We start from the raw sequence: 15,430 nt of genomic DNA on the forward strand, positions 1-15,430 counted from the left end.
CAGAGCTCCTTTTTTATCACCTTTTTTTCTTTTAGAGAGAAACATACCTGCCTAACTGGTAACCTAATTTACAGTATTGATTGCAACATAATAGAGTTTGCATAAACGGCAACTATGCACGTTGACAGTTTGAAGTATATTTGATTTTTGATATCATTGGTTCCTCCGGACTGAGATCGCGTGCAATAATTTAATCCAATGATTGAGATTAAAATTAACATTCTAACTTTTAACCTAAACCTTTAAAGCTATTGCATCCCATACAATACCCTAGATTCGAGGTCATAATCATGTTCCTCCAATGCTACAAGTTTGGTTTCTTGTGAAAAAGAATGGTTAATGTTACCCAAAAATAAAAATAGTAATTAATGTTACGTGCACAACTTGTCACTTCAAGAACTTATGCAAGAAAAATTTTGTTGAGATGATTTGCCGGTTCTGGGCTTTTATTTTTTACCCTTTTTGTTCCTTTGTTCAGTGATGTGAGGAAGTTTGAAGCTTTGTTTGTACTTCGTCGTTCAGCCCACAGATTTCAATGGTTAATCACCTAATTGAAATGAAATTTCCCAAGTAGCAACCCATGTAGAACAGGCTGGGCCGTGTTAAACAGAGTACATAGCCCACGATCCTCCTTGAAATGAAAAATCAGAAGAATTGAGTTTTCGTGTATAAAAAGATTTTTTTTTCCCAACTCCGATTCTAAAATGGTTTCTATACAGCCCCGAGATGTCCATGTCCCATTTTGGGCTGTGAACTGGAGTCAACAACATGGCCCAAAGGCCCAACCATCACCCTACCCAAGATCTCGGCCCAAGCCCACAAAAGCTATGAACCCAAGGCTAAGTGTCATTCTGAAGCCCAAGGAGCAACCATCCGATGCTAGCTCACACTTTGCCTTGCCGGCGTGGTCTCTGCTTGGCAAGTTGTCCCCGAGAAAGGTTGCACTAGTTCGGCCTTACCGCCCTCTACATGTCCGGCAGTGTCTCGGTAAACGTCCATGCGAAGCATATATGCGGGAGTGGGAACCAAGTTCCAAACCTACTCTCACCGCTTTCCATTACCACCTAATCACCCACTTACGGTTAATAATATTGGACCTCACATTGCACTACCCATGAAAGCAATCATGATCCTTCCGCTAGTTTTGAGTTATAAATATGAGAGTTGGAAGAAGAAATGGGGAGGATGGAAAAAAGGAGAGAGAAAGAGAGTAGAGAGAAAAGTAGTCTCATTGAGTCTCTGTATTGAGAACTACCCGAAGTAGGAAATCCCAACCCCACATAAAATAAGTTGTGAGCCCAAGTGAGATCTCAGCCCAATAGTCTCATTTTTGGCATGCATTGTTTCTCTTTGATATTTTTTTTCAATATTTTATAAATTCAGCTGACTTTTTATTCTTGGTAGGTTAAATCATCGATGAATCAAACAACAATTTAGAATATTTATTGGGCCGGACTTCAACCACCATATTGATGAGAATGTATGCCACTTTTTTTTTTTAGTACAACTTTGCTTTAATTTGTTATTTGTCAATACCTATGAGAAAAGTGATATTTAAAGCTCATTGTTATTATTCTAAAATAAACAGTATTTTTTGTATAAGCTTATGTGAATACTTGAAATGATTGACCTTTTGATCCGCTGATGCTCCTTTTAAGCGAGCACATTGCTTCGATATGGGATTTGGTCAACTTGTTTGGTTGATGGTTGGAGATGCCCCTCCGAGCTAGCATACTCTTGCCTTGTTTCAATCATATTTGATCTGGTTATAATGCCGATTTGGTCAGGATGGGTTCTTAATTTCTTGGTCCTCACATATGGTTTGTTCTATTTACACTTAAAAAGTTTAGCGAAAAATGCTTCACACAAACGGACACTTTCAACATGAGTTTTTTTATTGGACAAAGTTTAGCTACAAACTTGGTTGTAGCCTTAGGTTACAAATTCACTCAATATCTTTTTATTGAAGGTGAATTTTGACAAATCCACCATTGGATTGCATTTTCTTCTTATATCCTTAATGTTTGCAAAATTTCAAGAAAATTAAAGATCAATAGTTATGTCATCAATAAATTTTTAAATTGCAAGTTTTTGTAATTTAAAATTATGCATAAAATATAAGATTATAGATTATATAATAAATGATATCCGATTGACACAAAAATTGACATGTGCATTAAGAGCGTAAAGAACATGTAATTTATCGATTAGATTTTCAAATTATGCAGTAATATTTATTTTATTGAGTGAATTTATAGCCTAAGGCTACAACCAATTTTATAGCCAAATTTTGTCATTTTTTATTTAAACCATGCGTCAATACATGTTAATTAATAATAAGGTTAGAAGGAAGCATTTGTTTTTTCATATATTTAATGTTGCTACTATTAATTTAAGTCGTTGCCTTTGGAATCCCTCAAAAAAAAAAGTTGTTGCCTTTGGAAGTTAGCTACCTATAGGATTGTTAATGCCTTGTTTCCTTTGGAATAGCATTAATTTTATACAGTTTTACTTTAGTGTTTAAGGCTCATGTTTGTTAGTTTGTTTCTGTTTGCCAATGAATTTCACTCTGGAAACGCGGAATTAACATCTTATAATAACTAATAAGGACGTGTGACGTAAAATGCACGCTTCTGTGACTAAATTTCCACAACAAAACAATTAAGATAATTCTAATGACTGTTGCTACCATTCTTGAAGTTGCTCTTACCCTATTTTGTTTAAAGCAGGAAATGTCTTTATTGGTCACACCAAGTACCAACAAACAAAAAAAATCAAACAAGATTATCTCTCAACATTATGTGGACGAGTGTAAGTTCTCAAATAATTACAAGGCTAAGCAAGACAAGTCAAACAAGCCTTAACAAAAACCGGCAGTAAATTTTGCCTAGTTGTTAAATTTAATTGCGAATTGTAATTTTTTACACTTTATGTTTCGAAGTTTATAGAAGAAATGAATGGGATTGAAAGAAAATTAAAAGAATGCAAAGAAACAGAATATTTATCTTTTTCTTATTTGCATGTTTAAAAGTAATGGAATAGGAATGGAGAATAACATTGTTTAAGAGTTTGAATGAAAATTAATGATTTTATAATAACCTAACTATTAGGTCAAATTTTTAAAATAAAAAGAGGATATAGACATTTAATAAAAAATAAAGAGTAAACTATGCATTTAATTTTTATCTTATACACTATATTTTAATTTGATTTCTAACTTTACAATTATGTTAATTTGGTCTTTAACCTTTTAGTTTATCCAAAAATAAATAAAGGTTATATACTATTATCTCTCATTTCTATAAATTTTGAAGATTGAACACTGAAAATTTGGGCTTATAAAAGAAAGAAGTGAAACTCATGATTTATTCCTAACTTTTCTATTAAACTTCCAAATAAGGAGAATAAAAAAATATATTGAAAGTGGCTGTACACCCATTAGGCATTACCTTTTAAAGTGGCTGTACAATGTACACCCATTTATTTGCTTGCAATTTTGTATTCAAGCTCGGAAGTAAAATCCAAAAAAAGTACAAAAATTAATACTAGTAAGTATTCAAATTAAAAGGCCCGAAAGTAAAATCTTAAAACTGATATTTCGAGGGTTTTCTCAAAAAAAAAAAAAAAAAAACTGATATTTCGAGGGAAAAAAACAGAAATATGATATTTTGAGACGAGACTGGACAGCCTTATCCAGAATTCCCAAGCAAATAACTACACACGTGTCGCTCATACGAGGAATCTTGGAAACATCGGCCGCCGGAACACTGTTCTGTCAGACTCAGATACATAGCCACTGATGATGTCATCATAACCATTTTGGTTTGGGGTCAGACTTATATTATCCGTTTAGAGTGAAAAGTCATATCTACCCTTCTAACCAGAGCCATTATTACAAAAAGGTTTTGTCCATTTTTTGACATGTGGATCAGAATTTATGGGCGTCCAATGATTTTTTTTTTTTTATAAGTTGATATATTCCTTTTCAAAATAATTTCAACTTTTTACGTTTATTTTTAGTGGTTGTTTTTTATTTTCAAATTAATATATATATATATATATATATATATAAAATTTTTTATTCTTTTACCAACTATTCTTGGAAAATTTTCAGGGTGGGCCTTCAAGTGGCTTTGGTGGCCCTCCCGATGGTTCCCTTTTGGGACAGGGAGTTACATCATCTTCAACATCGCAACAGGTATATGATGTTAATTTTTTGTCTTCATTGTCTACCTGGTTCTTCCAAAACAATCAGTAATTTCATTCCAAAAATTTTTCAGGGTTTTAACCAGTCTAAACCTCAAGTTCCACCAGTCAGCCAGCAAATGGCACCATTCCAGAAGCCTATGCAGTCACCACAGCACTTGCCACCTTCCCTTCAATCACACCCTCAAACTCCAGTATCATACTCACAAATGCAATCACCGCTTGCATCACTACAGCAGCTTGGTCAGCCACAGCTTCCTCATTCTGCTGGTCAAACACCCTTCGGTCAAGCACTACCATCACAACATTTACTTGGTTTGGGTGGACAGTATTCTGTTTCTCAGCCTCAGGTTCAGCAGACTGCCTCTTCTGCGACAACACTACAGACTCCTTTGGATGTTAACTTACAGCCTCATTCTGTGTCTACTGTCACAAATCAACAGCAGCTTCCTGCTCCTGTTCCGCAGCAACTTCAACATCTTCAGCAGCCTCCTTCTCAGTTAGCTCAGATGTTGTCACAACAGACACAAACTCTGCAGGCAAGCTTTCAGTCGTCTCAGCAAGCATTCTCCCAATTGCAACAACAGTTACAGCTGATGCAACCACCAAATCAGCAACAGAGTTCTCAGCCTAATAAACAGCAGGTATTCAGGATTAGAGCAAGTGATTGGTTAGGTATGCTGGAAGCATATCGTAATTGTTGGAAAACTACATTTGTGCTATCATAAGATTAGGAGTTAAACAGTACTGCTTAAATGATAACTTGATTGTCTTATTACTTTGTTAACCTGTTTTAAATGAAACCTAGTATTTATTCATATTGCTCTTTTTTAATCATGGGATGTATTTTTTAAATGCAACCCACTATTGCTGTATCATGGATCTTTGACATGTGTGTCTCATGTTTATCATCTGACTGACTGCTTCTGAACTCAAGACTAGTTTCTTTTTCAATTTTGACAGTTTTCACCCCCTACTCATCTTTTCTCTGTAGAGAAATTCAACCTAGTCACCTCTGTTTTATGAGGCATGGTGCCTAACTGATTGTGCTACCCTTTGGGGTTGTCTGTAGAATTTTATCGTTGGAATGCTCTTTTGTAATTGTTTTTATAAACTCTTAAAGATTGTATGCTGAGAATGTCATTTGGACCTGCAGTCTCAGTGGGGTGGGATTGTACAACAGACAGTGGCCAGCACCCCTGCTACTTCATCAGCTGCTGATGCGCCTTCTGTGAAATCTGCTGCTCCTGCTGTACCAGTAATAAACCAGGCTATGGCTCCTGTAAAATGTAATTGGACAGAGCACACCTCCCCTGATGGATACAACTACTATTATAATAGTGTTACTGGTGAAAGCCGGGTGAGATTTTTATCAGCCTTGCTTTACTGTTGGGATTTATCCACCATTTATGTGACTGACATTTGCTTAAATGAACTTGTAGTGGGAGAAACCTGAAGAGTTGGCGCTGTTTGAACAGAAACAAAAATTGTTAGTTCAACAGCCTCAAACCCAGTCACACCCCCAAGTTCTATCTGCCCAACAAGTCACACAAACGCAGCAGGTGCAGCTTCCAGCTCATCTTCAACCACAACTCCACCACCACCAGCAGATACAGCAGCCTAATTTCTCATCGTCGGTCGGTGCCTTAAACACAATTTTTAAAAAAAAATCAATATTCTTAGTTTTTTCTTTGCTAACTATATAATTTGGAATCTCAGTACCAAGCTTCTGGAGTAACAGGTCACCAAAATGTCCAGGTAAATTTCACCTTTGCAGAAAGATTTTACTTTATACAATGATGCCTTATTTAGAACTAGGCTTTGAAAAAGCTAATGGGATCCTGGAAGAACGTGTTTGGTGTCTTGTACCATCTGGAGAATCAAGTGTGTATGAAATCTTTTAGTTAGAGAACTGGTCTAACTTCGGTTAAGAAGTGGTCAACAATGTTTATCAAGAATATACTGACTATACTGTTAAGTAGAGCTTTCCATATGTGGTTCTACACAGATACTTATGCACTCTTGGGATCTTTTGGCTTTGCAGGAACTTGGTTATACACAACTACAGTCAGCACCTGGTTCAGTCAGTGATCCTGCACGTTTCCAACAGGTATCTGTCGTTCACATGTTGCCTGTGCTCAGAGTTCTCTCTGTGGCCTCAGTCTAATTCCAATTGTCTGCATCTTCTGCAGGGCTTTCAGGCTTCTCAGGAGTGGATGTGGAAGAATAAGCCAACAGGTTCAAAGAGTCTATTTTTACTTGTGTGATTTTGCTTTGGAAATTATCTTTGCAACCCAAAATATTTTTAGGCCATTGAGATTCATGATTTCATTTTTACCCCATTTTGGGTCAAATTTGGAAGCAACCATATTACTAGATTTTCCCATCACGGGATTTTACTTGCCTATGGCTTTATCGAACCCAAATTTTATGAGGTGGTTATTGAGAGAGAAAAGAAGACCCGCAAAAAGGGTGGGGGACCAATGTCCTTTGGGCCAAATGGCAAGGGTGGTTTTTTTTTTTTTTTTTTTTTTTTTTTTGGGGTGGGTTGGGGTGGGNTTGTATAAGCTTATGTGAATACTTGAAATGATTGACCTTTTGATCCGCTGATGCTCCTTTTAAGCGAGCACATTGCTTCGATATGGGATTTGGTCAACTTGTTTGGTTGATGGTTGGAGATGCCCCTCCGAGCTAGCATACTCTTGCCTTGTTTCAATCATATTTGATCTGGTTATAATGCCGATTTGGTCAGGATGGGTTCTTAATTTCTTGGTCCTCACATATGGTTTGTTCTATTTACACTTAAAAAGTTTAGCGAAAAATGCTTCACACAAACGGACACTTTCAACATGAGTTTTTTTATTGGACAAAGTTTAGCTACAAACTTGGTTGTAGCCTTAGGTTACAAATTCACTCAATATCTTTTTATTGAAGGTGAATTTTGACAAATCCACCATTGGATTGCATTTTCTTCTTATATCCTTAATGTTTGCAAAATTTCAAGAAAATTAAAGATCAATAGTTATGTCATCAATAAATTTTTAAATTGCAAGTTTTTGTAATTTAAAATTATGCATAAAATATAAGATTATAGATTATATAATAAATGATATCCGATTGACACAAAAATTGACATGTGCATTAAGAGCGTAAAGAACATGTAATTTATCGATTAGATTTTCAAATTATGCAGTAATATTTATTTTATTGAGTGAATTTATAGCCTAAGGCTACAACCAATTTTATAGCCAAATTTTGTCATTTTTTATTTAAACCATGCGTCAATACATGTTAATTAATAATAAGGTTAGAAGGAAGCATTTGTTTTTTCATATATTTAATGTTGCTACTATTAATTTAAGTCGTTGCCTTTGGAATCCCTCAAAAAAAAAAGTTGTTGCCTTTGGAAGTTAGCTACCTATAGGATTGTTAATGCCTTGTTTCCTTTGGAATAGCATTAATTTTATACAGTTTTACTTTAGTGTTTAAGGCTCATGTTTGTTAGTTTGTTTCTGTTTGCCAATGAATTTCACTCTGGAAACGCGGAATTAACATCTTATAATAACTAATAAGGACGTGTGACGTAAAATGCACGCTTCTGTGACTAAATTTCCACAACAAAACAATTAAGATAATTCTAATGACTGTTGCTACCATTCTTGAAGTTGCTCTTACCCTATTTTGTTTAAAGCAGGAAATGTCTTTATTGGTCACACCAAGTACCAACAAACAAAAAAAATCAAACAAGATTATCTCTCAACATTATGTGGACGAGTGTAAGTTCTCAAATAATTACAAGGCTAAGCAAGACAAGTCAAACAAGCCTTAACAAAAACCGGCAGTAAATTTTGCCTAGTTGTTAAATTTAATTGCGAATTGTAATTTTTTACACTTTATGTTTCGAAGTTTATAGAAGAAATGAATGGGATTGAAAGAAAATTAAAAGAATGCAAAGAAACAGAATATTTATCTTTTTCTTATTTGCATGTTTAAAAGTAATGGAATAGGAATGGAGAATAACATTGTTTAAGAGTTTGAATGAAAATTAATGATTTTATAATAACCTAACTATTAGGTCAAATTTTTAAAATAAAAAGAGGATATAGACATTTAATAAAAAATAAAGAGTAAACTATGCATTTAATTTTTATCTTATACACTATATTTTAATTTGATTTCTAACTTTACAATTATGTTAATTTGGTCTTTAACCTTTTAGTTTATCCAAAAATAAATAAAGGTTATATACTATTATCTCTCATTTCTATAAATTTTGAAGATTGAACACTGAAAATTTGGGCTTATAAAAGAAAGAAGTGAAACTCATGATTTATTCCTAACTTTTCTATTAAACTTCCAAATAAGGAGAATAAAAAAATATATTGAAAGTGGCTGTACACCCATTAGGCATTACCTTTTAAAGTGGCTGTACAATGTACACCCATTTATTTGCTTGCAATTTTGTATTCAAGCTCGGAAGTAAAATCCAAAAAAAGTACAAAAATTAATACTAGTAAGTATTCAAATTAAAAGGCCCGAAAGTAAAATCTTAAAACTGATATTTCGAGGGTTTTCTCAAAAAAAAAAAAAAAAAAACTGATATTTCGAGGGAAAAAAACAGAAATATGATATTTTGAGACGAGACTGGACAGCCTTATCCAGAATTCCCAAGCAAATAACTACACACGTGTCGCTCATACGAGGAATCTTGGAAACATCGGCCGCCGGAACACTGTTCTGTCAGACTCAGATACATAGCCACTGATGATGTCATCATAACCATTTTGGTTTGGGGTCAGACTTATATTATCCGTTTAGAGTGAAAAGTCATATCTACCCTTCTAACCAGAGCCATTATTACAAAAAGGTTTTGTCCATTTTTTGACATGTGGATCAGAATTTATGGGCGTCCAATGATTTTTTTTTTTTTATAAGTTGATATATTCCTTTTCAAAATAATTTCAACTTTTTACGTTTATTTTTAGTGGTTGTTTTTTATTTTCAAATTAATATATATATATATATATATATATATAAAATTTTTTGTGTAAGTAGAAGATGGAACACTAAATATGTTTTTTATTATTAAAAAATTTTATCAATTGAATTAACTAAAATTTATAATTCAATGATCATATATATATATATATTTTGAAGAAAACAGTGATCATGCCTAGATCATTGGTTTTTAAGGCTAAAAAAATGAAAGAAAATAAACAGGGAAAGCCTTCATGACTTTTACATGATTTATATGCTTTCCGTATACAATACTGCTAGTTTTAATGCATGCTGTGAAATGGTTATATAAATAAGATTTTGTTTTGGTGTCACTTTTCAAGTATCATTAAATTGTCATGCAATTTTGTGGTTCCCTGATTTTTCTGGTAATCAAATTTGGTCCCTGGTTTACAGACTTACAGTATGCTTTGTTGAACATACATCTAACATTACCATATAAAAAAATTAAGTTAAGAAGTAAGAGAATATTTTGTTCCCTAAATAAAATAATTAAGAATGAACAACTCACACACTACCAAATAATACCCTCACAAGACTTTTTTTAAGAGTTAACAAAAACATAAAAATGATAATCATTAGTATTCAACTTAGGTAATAATTTAGTTATGTATCTAATAATGTTTATTTTTATATGCATTTATGTGTATGCATGAGATTACAAGTTAGTTTTTTATCATTCATATCATATAATACAAAACCTTTGACTCAGTTCGTTTATTTTTTCATATCCAAAATCATATGTATTTTTATTGGTCATTACCCAAAATTATACTATTCAATATCCATCTACCCTTTTTTTTTTTATCCCTTAACTTAAATCAAACGAGTTTTATTCATTGGCACATTAATTATTCATAGTTAAACCTAATCAAACAATCTTAAATGACTTTCTTTCCCCCCCCCCCCCCTTTTTTCAATAAGAATTACCCCTATCATTCTAATCAAATAATGAAAATCTTATTTCAATACCCATCTACCTTTTTTTCATTCCCTTAGAAACATTTATTGTTACAAACCTTAGCTAATTTCTACAATTTTTTTTTTTCCATAGGTTGTGAAATGTCACTAACAGGAATGCATGATTCTACAAAGTAGTGTGACTTAGTCCCTAAATAATCTTTTTTCTTTAGAAATAAACACACACACACACAAGGAAGATGGAGTGAAGTTTTAAAGTCCGTAAATACTTAATTAGGTGTAAATATTAATGTTTTCAAAAATTATCAAATGAAGTGAGTTTAATCAGCTCAACTCATAAAAGATATAGATTTTTTTTTTTTTACTGGAAATAAGAGATATAGATTTGATTACTACTTCCACCAAAATCTATTGATGTTTAAATAGATTTTGTTCAAACAAGAACAATCATTCTAGAATGGTAATCATCACTTCAAATACTTCGGGTTTGTTTAATAACATTATTTAAATAACATATCACATATTTTTACAATATTTTTTTACTCATATATATTTTTACAATACTTAAACAATATTACTAAAATAACGTTAAAACCACCCCCCTTCCCGGAATCAAACCTTAATTCAATCCATATTGGGCTTATTAAAAAAAAGAGAAATTATACTTATACCATTGGGGAACCAGTAGGGCCATAACAGTAATTGGACCAAGAAATGATTGATTAATGTTGTGTCTCTTCAAACTTGAAAGTCTTTAATAATCTGAGAGACTCTCTCTACAATAGATTCTCTTATCTTATCGCAAGTCTCTCGTTTCTGTTATCCAATCCTTATATTGTCGGTCTGGTTAGTTCTAATCCAAACCCAACAAAACAGTTTGCTTCATCCACAAGCTCTCTTCTCATCTCACTTAAAATCCGACCACTTCCCACCTTAAATTTTCCCGATTTCTGGTTTCCCTCGATTCGGATCTTTTAACAATCTGTACATATTAATACTCTCACGTACCGGTCGTCTTACGTTTTCGTTTTCTTTGGATTTTACTTTCCCAGGAAATTTCAATTTACCGGAATCCTTAAATCTTCGGAGAAACTGAAAAGCAAAGCAAAAAAGTCTCTGTTTGTAGCTGTGATCGGCGATTAAGAGGTATTGATCGTTGTTGATCTTAGGCCCTCAGGTGTGATTAATTATGGGTTTTGATTTATTTCTTTTTATTCTAACTCACTGATAGAAATTCACAACCAAGCAAATTCCAGAGAGAGAGAGAGAGAGAAAACACGCTGCCACTCCAAAACGTTTGTCTCTGTTTGGTTCCCGAGAAAGTTGAAAAGAAAAAAGGAAAAATATAATATGAAACCTTATGTTATAAGTTGTTTATCTATTAGATTCCTAAATAAGCCAACCTGATCTACATGAGTTAGTTGGTGTTTAGTGTATATTTGGCTGGTTTCGTTGATTTTCTTTTGGGGGTTCCCATAAAAATTCCAAATCATGAAAAATCTAAAATTTAAATTTAATATATGTTTGTAAGAGAATCCCTTGTATATGTTAAAGCTGTGAACTATAATTCATTGAGCTGGTTCTTTAGGGGGGGGGGGTGTTGTTGTTGGGGTTGTGGGGGTTTGGAATTGATAATAGTTAATTTCATAATCTATAAGTCAAATAGCATCTCCTCTTGATAAGAGCAAAATGGTAGGGAAAATTTTACCTGCTACTTCTTCACTTATTAAGATTACAATGCATGCACTGTACTTGTCTAAACTACTGACATATTCAGCAAAAAAAGAAACCTACTGACATTGTTATGAACATTTTCATCTTCAGGAACTTGAAATGGTGGAGCAGAAGTGGAACTGAAGGTGGCACATGGGGAAGAAGTGTAACTGCTTGGGGATACTGAGCTAAAAAACTTGTATCAACTCTCTCGAAGGCTAAGGCAGGCAACTTCTTCACCAAATGAATGTATAATGTGATAAACAGTTTTATTGAGCCTTCAGTTATCTACTCTTTATTGTGAGGTTTTACTGTCTCACATGAAGTGGCTCAGTGATTTAAGCCCGTGTGCCGTTAGTTCATAGGGCAATTGATTGCCTTTACCGAGTAGTTAGAATGTTATTTTTGTCTAACGTAATATATTGCCATAGTCATAATCTTAGCTTAAACTGTACTTCGCATATGCTTTATGAACCTTTACCAATGTTATTAATACCTTACCAGCCGATTCACAAAATATAATACTGGTCTATATTGACTGTATTGGGGCTCAGGTGTAGTGATAATTCTGAAATGGTACACCCCGTATTAATCAGTATATAAGTATTTAGTTTTCTTGCCAAATCAAAGTAGTATCTAGCACGACATTGATAAGTTTAATCTTTGGTAGTTCTGTGGCATAATCTAAAGTTTGTGATGGCAAAGCCTAGGGTTTTATGGTGGCAATTGGTAAGTGAAAAGGATGGATTTAAAAACAATATAATCAAGTTTTGATGGGTACTTAATTAACGTTAGCCAAATATCAAGCACCAGAGGTCACCTATTTCTTTCTGTTTTTAGATTGCAAAGCAATAGCAGACAACTAAATAACTAGTTATCTATTTCATAACCATTACCATAAACTAAGATAAGCATCTGTAGTAGCACAGATTAGACATGCCATGATCCTCTGCATAATGAGGTTACTTAAATAAGCCAAATTTAATTGATAGTCCTACAGTTCCTGCGTATCTCACCACTTGACCCTGTTAGTGCCCCTATGCTTCCCATTTTTAACATAGAATTCCTGAAGTCCTCAAAGAAGACAGATGGGTCCTCTGCGTAGGTTTCCACTATTTGACGAGTTTGTTCATCACCACTAACAAGAACCTGGTCAGATTGAAGCAATCCCTCTCCAGAAATAAGGTTAACATAGTATTGGTTATCGAACGTTGCCGGAGTTACGAGGTCAAGATGTGCTAGTGTTGTGGCGCTGTCGGATCCTGAACAAAGTTGTAGCAGTGAGGCAATGAAATCCAGATTAATGTCTGGACCATTTTGGTTGATTCCTTGTAGTCGAGTACTGAATGTTGAGCATCGGGCTTTGCCTACTGTGTGTGCACCTTCCAAAGGAATAATAGTTGAGTTTCTGAGCAAACAATCACTTCCTACTTTTATGAACCATGATATAATTAAGAACAAATGATTAACAAAAAGAAGATGTTATTACCCGAGAGGGCCACCATATCATTGAGCGAGAGGCCTACATTCTCAAACTTGGCCACAAGAGTTGCCACAGTAGAATTTGGGCCTGGGATGTTGTTGTTTGCTGCTTCTTTGCTTGCACTCAAGCTGTCCCTCCTTCCCGTTTGGACTTCCCAACTGGGTCCTCCTGACTGTAAATTAGAACCCAAATTGGCACAAACTCATTTTTATTATGGACTTTGACATAAGCATAACTAATTGATAGAAGAGTAAGGAAAAGGAAGAGTTGCTACAATTTTTATTATATAAAAGTTTACAAATTAACGCAGCAATAAAAGTGGTTTAGTATCACAGCAATAACATAAATTTATGAATTACTTTTTTCTTTTTCCCTTGTGCTTAAAAGTTGACATACCAATTTTAAAACTACATTCCTAATAATCACTGATAAAATCACACAACTTTGAGCACACACCAGAATAACTGAGTCTCTAGCAACAGTTGCAAGAATGTCAGCACAAGAAACAGTTTGAGGACAAACAGCTTCTAGGTCAGACTTGATGGCGTCTATTACTTCAAACCCCCTCAAGGAATTCAGGTTTGGAGCTGCAGTTTTCTCTCCAACAAAAGTGTCTGTGTCATCTAGCAACACCGAAGCATCACACCCCTGCCAAATTCACCACACACATTATGTCCACAAGTCACTCTATAGGCAAAGCTATTCTTTTTTTGTCCTTGAAATATATTATAGTTCTATTTTCATCCCTAAAATTTTAAAATAAATCTATTTCGATTTTGGAAATTTAAAACAAACTCATTTTGTCCTTCCATTCACTTTCGTTAATTTTTTGCCCGCATGTCTAACATAATACATATTTTAGGAATGAAAAAGAACCTAAACAATATTTAGGAAAAAAAGAAGAAATAATTTGAGGTTTATTTTTTTCTTTGAAATGTCATCTAAATTTTATTTTTATCCTTAAAACTTTAGCATGGAGTGGGCACAAAAACAAAAGGTAGAATATTTTAAAATTTCAAGGATGGAAATAGAACTTTTTGAATTTGAAGGAAAATTTTTTTTTTTATCCTAATTTATAAAGTAAAAAAATATGTGAATGACATAGATCAAAGATGACTTGCATTAACAAAGCAATCATGGAAGTGAAGACGTAGCAGCGAGGCTGCCATTCTTGGATCCTCTGAGACTGCCTTTGCAACCCAAGAAAAGATAATGGCCTCAGCTTCTGGGCAAATGTTTAGGTATATGCCAAAACTTAAAGACACTTCACCACATGCTTCATCTTTCAAGGAGTTTGGTGTGTTTGCAAATGCCATTGCAAGCTTAAGCATCACCAAACAGAAAGCAAAGTACTTGGACATCTTATAAGCCTAGAAATTGGTAACAGTGTAGGATATAAACTGATATTTGAGGTGGGGTTTGAGTTGGGGTAGTGAAAGCTTCTTTTATAGAAGTTGCTTGGCAGTGTTTTGGTAACAATGAGACTACTGGGTCATGGAAGGTCGGTGTGGTTGAGCATTAGAAGACATGGTCAAGCATAAGAAGAGGTCAGTGTATGATGAGCATATACACACCTAATGCCATGTGCTCCTTCATGCTTTCCCATTGATATTTTACCCTTTCTGTTTTCTTGTTTTCCATAAACCTTAGAATTGAAGCTATAAAGTTTCCTTTTGTGTGTGAGAAAGCTATGGTTTTTTGTTGTTGAGGACAGTTCAATCGTATTAAGGCGTTCCTGAGTGTCACATGGAAATAATACTGATTTCATTTGTTTGTTATGTTCAAACTCTCTCTAACCTGTGACAATTAGAGTTAAACCACAAATGGTATTAGTTAATTTAGGTCCATTGTCCTTCTTGTCAATAGTTTTTAGAGGTGTTTTTGTTTTGGTTGAATATTTCTTATCTAAGCAATGTTAACGAAAAAAGAGCAAAATCAACATATATATGAATTCCATTATTAAAAAAATTAGGGTACACGATATGAATTTATATTGCTCAAAAAACCTACGTACTCATAACATGGGGGTATGGCCCGCTTGATGGTAGGAGTTCTTATCCCAGTACTTAGAGAGGAGTGATTCGAGTGATA

The 15,430-nt window shown here is 34.0% G+C and overlaps 2 protein-coding genes and 1 long non-coding RNA gene across 3 annotated transcripts; 2 read left to right on the forward strand and 1 right to left on the reverse strand.

Annotated features, from left to right (window-relative positions):
- Positions 1-704: 704 nt before the first annotated feature.
- Positions 705-12,319, forward strand: LOC111983134 (flowering time control protein FCA). The gene is made up of 9 exons (XM_065770849.1): positions 705-938; positions 4,115-4,198; positions 4,281-4,850; positions 5,363-5,566; positions 5,649-5,843; positions 5,926-5,964; positions 6,251-6,316; positions 6,399-6,444; positions 11,968-12,319. Exons 1-9 carry the CDS (start codon positions 705-707, stop codon positions 11,973-11,975), a joined length of 1,446 nt encoding a protein of 481 aa, XP_065626921.1. The 3' UTR covers positions 11,976-12,319.
- LOC136066466 (uncharacterized) lies at positions 10,822-11,689 on the forward strand. The gene is made up of 2 exons (XR_010627971.1): positions 10,822-10,989; positions 11,196-11,689. It is a non-coding gene; the product is annotated as an uncharacterized LOC136066466 (long non-coding RNA).
- Positions 12,320-12,754: 435 nt separating the features above from the next.
- LOC111983132 (peroxidase 40) lies at positions 12,755-14,700 on the reverse strand. The gene is made up of 4 exons (XM_024014789.2): positions 14,461-14,700; positions 13,796-13,987; positions 13,346-13,511; positions 12,755-13,238 (listed from the first exon to the last, which is right to left on the reverse strand). The coding sequence occupies exons 1-4, from the start codon at positions 14,698-14,700 to the stop codon at positions 12,838-12,840; spliced, it is 999 nt and encodes a 332-aa protein (XP_023870557.1). The 3' UTR covers positions 12,755-12,837.
- Between the last annotated feature and the right edge of the window lie 730 nt (positions 14,701-15,430).

This window comes from Quercus suber, unplaced genomic scaffold (genome assembly GCF_002906115.3).
Source record: "Quercus suber isolate HL8 unplaced genomic scaffold, Cork oak 2.0 scaffold_36, whole genome shotgun sequence".
Classification (NCBI taxonomy): domain Eukaryota; kingdom Viridiplantae; phylum Streptophyta; class Magnoliopsida; order Fagales; family Fagaceae; genus Quercus; species Quercus suber.